The sequence below is a fragment of the Acanthochromis polyacanthus genome, chromosome 15, assembly GCF_021347895.1.
Source record: "Acanthochromis polyacanthus isolate Apoly-LR-REF ecotype Palm Island chromosome 15, KAUST_Apoly_ChrSc, whole genome shotgun sequence".
Taxonomy (NCBI): domain Eukaryota; kingdom Metazoa; phylum Chordata; class Actinopteri; family Pomacentridae; genus Acanthochromis; species Acanthochromis polyacanthus.
Genome location: NC_067127.1, coordinates 37,765,555 through 37,772,276, shown reverse-complemented (window position 1 = coordinate 37,772,276; position 6,722 = coordinate 37,765,555). Strand labels below are relative to the sequence as shown.

General features: G+C 42.0%; 1 protein-coding gene across 1 annotated transcript; it reads right to left on the bottom strand.

The window, feature by feature from the left end:
• Positions 1-1,488: 1,488 nt before the first annotated feature.
• On the bottom strand, positions 1,489-2,323 carry LOC127537572 (cuticle collagen 34-like). Its single transcript, XM_051960170.1, has 2 exons — positions 2,306-2,323; positions 1,489-2,049 (listed from the first exon to the last, which is right to left on the bottom strand). The coding sequence occupies exons 1-2, from the start codon at positions 2,321-2,323 to the stop codon at positions 1,489-1,491; spliced, it is 579 nt and encodes a 192-aa protein (XP_051816130.1).
• Positions 2,324-6,722: the final 4,399 nt, after the last annotated feature.

Here is a 6,722-nt window from a genome sequence, read left to right as displayed (position 1 = left end):
CTATTGAGGGTTCCATGGTTCTACTGAGGGTTCCATGGTTCTACTGAGGGTTCCATGGTTCTATTGAGGATTCCATGGTTCTACTGAGGGTTCCATGGTTCTCCTGAGGGTTCCATGGTTCTATTGAGGATTCCATGGTTCTACTGAGGGTTCCATGGTTCTCCTGAGGGTTCCATGGTTCTACTGAGGGTTCTATGGTTCTCCTGAGGGTTCCACGGTTCTCCTGAGGTTCCATGGTTCTATTGAGGGTTCCATGGTTCTCCTGAGGGTTCCATGGTTCTATTGAGGTTTCCATGGTTCTACTGAGGGTTCCATGGTTCTATTGAGGGTTCTATGGTTCTCCTGAGGGTTCCACGGTTCTCCTGAGGTTCCATGGTTCTATTGAGGATTCCATGGTTCTACTGAGGGTTCCATGGTTCTATTGAGGATTCCATGGTTCTACTGAGGGTTCCATGGTTCTATTGAGGATTCCATGGTTCTACTGAGGGTTCCATGGTTCTATTGAGGATTCCATGGTTCTACTGAGGGTTCCATGGTTCTATTGAGGTTTCCATGGTTCTACTGAGGGTTCCATGGTTCTACTGAGGGTTCCATGGTTCTCCTGAGGGTTCCATGGTTCTACTGAGGGTTCCATGGTTCTCCTGAGGGTTCCATGGTTCTACTGAGGGTTCCACGGTTCTCCTGAGGTTCCATGGTTCTATTGAGGGTTCTATGGTTCTACTGAGGTTTCCATGGTTCTACTGAGGGTTCCATGGTTCTATTGAGGGTTCCATGGTTCTACTGAGGTTTCCATGGTTCTATTGAGGGTTCCATGGTTCTACTGAGGTTTCCATGGTTCTATTGAGGGTTCTATGGTTCTACTGAGGGTTCCATGGTTCTATTGAGGGTTCCATGGTTCTATTGAGGTTTCCATGGTTCTATTGAGGGTTCTATGGTTCTACTGAGGGTTCCATGGTTGTACTGAGGGTTCCATGGTTCTATTGAGGGTTCCATGGTTCTATTGAGGTTTCCATGGTTCTATTGAGGGTTCTATGGTTCTACTGAGGGTTCCATGGTTCTACTGAGGGTTCCATGGTTCTACTGAGGGTTCCATGGTTCTCCTGAGGGTTCCATGGTTCTACTGAGGGTTCCATGGTTCTCCTGAGGGTTCCATGGTTCTACTGAGGGTTCCACGGTTCTCCTGAGGTTCCATGGTTCTATTGAGGGTTCTATGGTTCTACTGAGGTTTCCATGGTTCTACTGAGGGTTCCATGGTTCTATTGAGGGTTCCATGGTTCTACTGAGGGTTCCATGGTTCTACTGAGGGTTCCATGGTTCTATTGAGGGTTCCATGGTTCTATTGAGGGTTCCATGGTTCTATTGAGGGTTCCATGGTTCTACTGAGGTTTCCATGGTTCTATTGAGGGTTCCATGGTTCTACTGAGGTTTCCATGGTTCTATTGAGGGTTCCATGATTCTACTGAGGGTTCCACGGTTCTCCTGAGAGTTCTATGGTTCTACTGAGGGTTCCATGGTTCTGGTTCTGCAGATCTCAGTGTGGATCTTCTGCTGCTTCATGTTTTGGATGAAATCGTGTTTTTCGTGTTCAACAAACAGCTGAACTCTGGTTGGACCTGGAGGCCCTGGAGGTCCTGGAGGCCCTGGAGGCCCGGGAGGTCCTGGAGGTCCTGGAGGCCCTGGAGGCCCGGGAGGTCCTGGAGGTCCTGGAGGTCCTGGAGGCCCTGGAGGCCCTGGAGGCCCTGGAGGCCCTGGAGGTCCTGGAGGCCCTGGAGGCCCTGGAGGCCCTGGAGGCCCTGGAGGTCCTGGAGGTCCTGGAGGCCCTGGAGGCCCTGGAGGCCCTGGAGGTCCTGGAGGCCCTGGAGGCCCTGGAGGCCCTGGAGGTCCTGGAGGTCCTGGAGGCCCTGGAGGCCCTGGAGGCCCTGGAGGCCCTGGAGGTCCTGGAGGCCCTGGAGGCCCTGGAGGCCCTGGAGGCCCCCGGCTGTCCAGCAGGACTGATGACCCGGTGAAGCAGCGGTCAGACCGGGCTGACCCCACAGCGACCTGCTGCAGCTAGGAGACGTCCAGGGAGAAGAATGCGCTTTGAGAGCTCCTAAAGAAGTTCAGGATCCTTTCAGAGGCAGAGATCTGCTGCTGGACGAGAAGAAGATGTGAAAAATGAAAGTTCCAGAAGGATTTAAAATGGAGCAGAAGATTCATCAGTCAGAGGAGACAGAAAGATGCTTTAGAGGGTTAGAGAGGCGGAAAGAAAGAGCAGAAAAAACACAGAAACAGTTGGTTTAAGTTTAGTAAAACTCCACAGTCTGACACTCAAAAATACTTTCATCCCTAAACTAAACTAAATACTTCTAGTTTTAAAGGATTATTCCATTCTTATAGTCCTTAATAACTCTAACTTTATGGTTTTATTTCACCAAAACAAATTTTCTAACAAATTTAATCAACATATTCTTCCAAAGTGACTCAAATGTTTCCAAACTGACTGAAATTTGTCTGATTTTGTCCAAACTTTGCTCAGAATGAATTCAGATTTGTTCCATTTTCAAGAAATCTGTCTGGAATTAATCCAGAGATCATTGGAATGTGGTTTAATGGAACTTTAATGACTCAAAATTCATCCAAAATGAGTTTAGAAGAACTATAATATAATATAATATAAATGATGTGAAATGAATAGAAAATGGGTTAAAATGGTTCAAAATGACATAAATGATGAATAAAATCCAGAATGATGTCAGATTTCCCTCACATGGTTCTTTAAAGGCTTATGATCATCTGAGTTAAACCCTATGACAGCGTAGCTCCATCAGTGTTTATGAACGTGACCTCGTTTGTTTGTTTGTTTATTGTTTATTTCACAATTTTATTTACATTCATATTATATGTTGTTTTTTAAGTTGTGAAAAATGAACTCCCCAAAAGCTCGCGCTTACAGACAGGGGTCCATATCCACCTGATCTGTTCTTCCAGCAGATTTCCTCTCCTTCCGCTGGGAGCAGAACCACCGCTGATGTTTTTATCTTCTCTAAATCCTCCTCCTCCCACCCAGCAGCAAAACAAACCTCACAAACATCACATTCACCTCATGATGGAGGCCACCAGACGACTACAGCCAACAGCAGCTACAGGCCGACCTAAAACACAGTCTGACTGATGAACATGGTTCTAAATGAGCTGAGAACAGCAGAACCTTCTATGGACTGGGTCTATCTATGTCTGCATCATGGCTCCACATGGAGAAGAAATGCACATTCTGAAAAATGACGTTCAAAAATGCTCAAAATTAGTCCAGAATTATCTAAAATTTGTCCAGAATAACTCAAAATGGTTCCAAAGTGACTGAAATGTGTCATAAACGAGTAAAAATGCTCCAGAAAGATTCAAAATTTCCCCAAGTGACTCAGAATGTTTCTATAATGACTCAATATTCACTCAAAATGTCTAAAGGACTTTTCCAAATAAATCACAATTTTCCAAAAGTTACTCAGAATTTGTCTGAAACGATTTGGAAAGGAATAGTCCAGATGTTTGGTGTTTCTCCTGACCAGGACGACCACAGTGAAGCATGGAGGTGGAAGTATCATGATATGGAGCTGTATGAGTGCAAAAGGTGACTCAAATTATGACCAAAACAAACAGATACAAGATGTTCTCCAAATTACGTCAGTCTTTTCTAAAGGACAAATTATTTCCCTAAAAATTAACAGAAATTTGTCCTCAGTGAGACAAAATTGGACCAGAATTTGTCCAGAATGGCAGAAAATAAGTTCAAAACGAGTTTAAATCGTCCAAAATGAATGTAAACCGCTCTGAAGTTGGACAGTGTGAGTGGTGACCTGAATCCATCAGAACATCTGGGTGGTAGAGGTTCTTCAGCAGCAGGAAGAAGTCTCCATCAGAACGTCGTCCATGAATACCCTGTAGAACCGAATGTGTGTGGAGCTGCCTCGTCACAGATTGGGTTCTAGGGGAGTCCATGGGCCACGACCAACCTTCAGAACATCCTCATGAGGTTAGAACACGGAGACACCAGCAGATCTCAATGAGGTTAGAACACGGAGACACCAGCAGATCTTCATGAGGTTAGAACACGGAGACACCAGCAGATCTCAATGAGGTTAGAACACGGAGACACCAGCAGATCTCCATGAGGTTAGAACACGGAGACACCAGCAGATCTCCATGAGGTTAGAACACGGAGACACCAGCAGATCTCCATGAGGTTAGAACACGGAGACACCAGCAGATCTCCATGAGGTTAGAACACGGAGACACCAGCAGATCTCCATGAGGTTAGAACACGGAGACACCAGCAGATCTCCATGAGGTTAGAACACGGAGACACCAGCAGATCTCCATGAGGTTAGAACACGGAGACACCAGCAGATCCTCATGAGGTTAGAACACGGAGACACCAGCAGATCTCCATGAGGTTAGAACACGGAGACACCAGCAGATCTCCATGAGGTTAGAACACGGAGACACCAGCAGATCTCAATGAGGTTAGAACATGGAGACACCAGCAGATCTCCATGAGGTTAGAACACGGAGACACCAGCAGATCTCCATGAGGTTAGAACATGGAGACACCAGCAGATCTCAATGAGGTTAGAACATGGAGACACCAGCAGATCTCCATGAGGTTAGAACATGGAGACACCAGCAGATCTTCATGAGGTTAGAACATGGAGACACCAGCAGATCTTCATGAGGTTAGAACATGGAGACACCAGCAGATCTTCATGAGGTTAGAACACGGAGACACCAGCAGATCCTCATGAGGTTAGAACATGGAGACACCAGCAGATCTTTTTTATTCCAGCTTAAATGCTGCTATCTCACATTTAGTTTGAAGGTTTGTTCTTTGCAAACCGGACATTTCGGACTAATTTAACATCATTTCTCTAAACTAACTCCTTTTGCTGACTTATGAATGATGTGAGATTTTTCCAGAATGGCTCCAAATACGTTTGAAACAAGATAAAAACTGGATATTTAAAGTAACAAACTATGGTTTAAATGGCGTATTTCACCCAAAATCCTACTTTCAGCCCAAATACTTCTAGTTTTAAAGGTTTATTCCACTTTTACAGCCTTTAATAATTCAAACTTTATGGTTTTATTCCACTCAGGCAGAACTTTAGAACAAATATAATAACAAATTCTTTCAAAATGACTGAAATGTTTCCAAATTCATTGAAATTTGTCCAATTTTCCCAAAGTCTGTCAGAAATTGATCATAACTGACCTAAAATTTGTGCTAAATGACTCAGAATTTCCCCTAAATGCTTAAAATTCATCCAAAAGGACTGAAATGTTTCCAAACTCTCTGAAATTTGTCCGATTTGTCCAAATTCTGCTCAGAATGACTTCAGATTTGTCTCATTTCCCCCAAATTCTGTCTGGAATTAATCCAGAGATCATTGAAATGGGATTTAATGGAGCTTTAATGACTAGAAATTGGACGTAAATGACTGAAATTTGTCCAAAATAAATAAAAAGACACTCAAATCTGCAGAATGACTGAAAATTTGTCCAAAATTACTTCAGAAGAATTATCATCTTACATACAATAGAATAAAATATAATTTAGAGATGTAAAATGACCTGAAAATGGGTTTAAAAAGTTAAAATAAATGACACAAATGTTGAATGAAATCCAGAATGACGTCAGATTTCACTCACATTCTTCAAAGGTTTCTGCTCAAAAACATCCTACTTTCAGCCCAAACAGTTCTAATTTTAAAGGTTTATTCCACTTCTACAGCCTTTAATAACTCAAACTTTATGGTTTTATTCCACTTAAACAAAACTTTCTAACAAATTTAATCAACTAATTCCTCCAAAATGACTCTAATGTTGACAAATATGTCAAAAATTCCCTAAAATTTGTGCTGAATGAGTCAGAATTTCCCCGAAATGCTCAAAATTGGTCCAAAACAAGGCAAAAGTTGTGAAAAAAATTACAGAAAATTCATCCAAAATGACTCAAATGTTTCCAAACTGACTAAAAATGTGTCCAAAATGAGTTCAGAAAGCTTGACATATAATACAATAATAATATAATATAATATAATATAATATAATATAATATAATATAATATAATATAATATAATATAATATAATATAATATAATGTGAAATGAGTTAAAATGGGTTAAAATTGTTCAAAATGACATGACTGTTGAATTAAATCCAGAATGACGTCACATTTCAATCAGGTGGTTCTTTAAATGTTTGTGATAAACAAAATACTCTTTATTTTATTTATTTTATTTATTTCTGTTTGGTTGAAGAGCCGACATGAAGTCCTGAAGTCAAAAATGAAGATAAAACGTGAATTTCTCTGAATTACATCAACTTGACTTTAGATTTAAATGGAACATTTAATGTTTGCTAAATCCAGCAGTGAATGACTGAATGAGATGAACGTTATTCAGACAGATGGACTCTGACAGCTTTGTTGGTTCCATCAGAAGCTTCTCAGCTCAGATTCATCCATTCATCCTGGATCTTCTGACTCTGGACCAGATTTATGATCCTTTAGAGCTCCTGACTGATGAAGAAAACCTTTCAGTCGCTGCAGCTTTTTCATTTTCTCTCTTTCAGCTTTTTATCCATTTTGCTTCATTTTTTTCTCTCCCTGTCGCGTTTCTCATCATTTGTTGCTGCTGCTGCCTGACCCCAGGCCGAACAAAGCCCAACAAAGCCGAACACTAGTCACT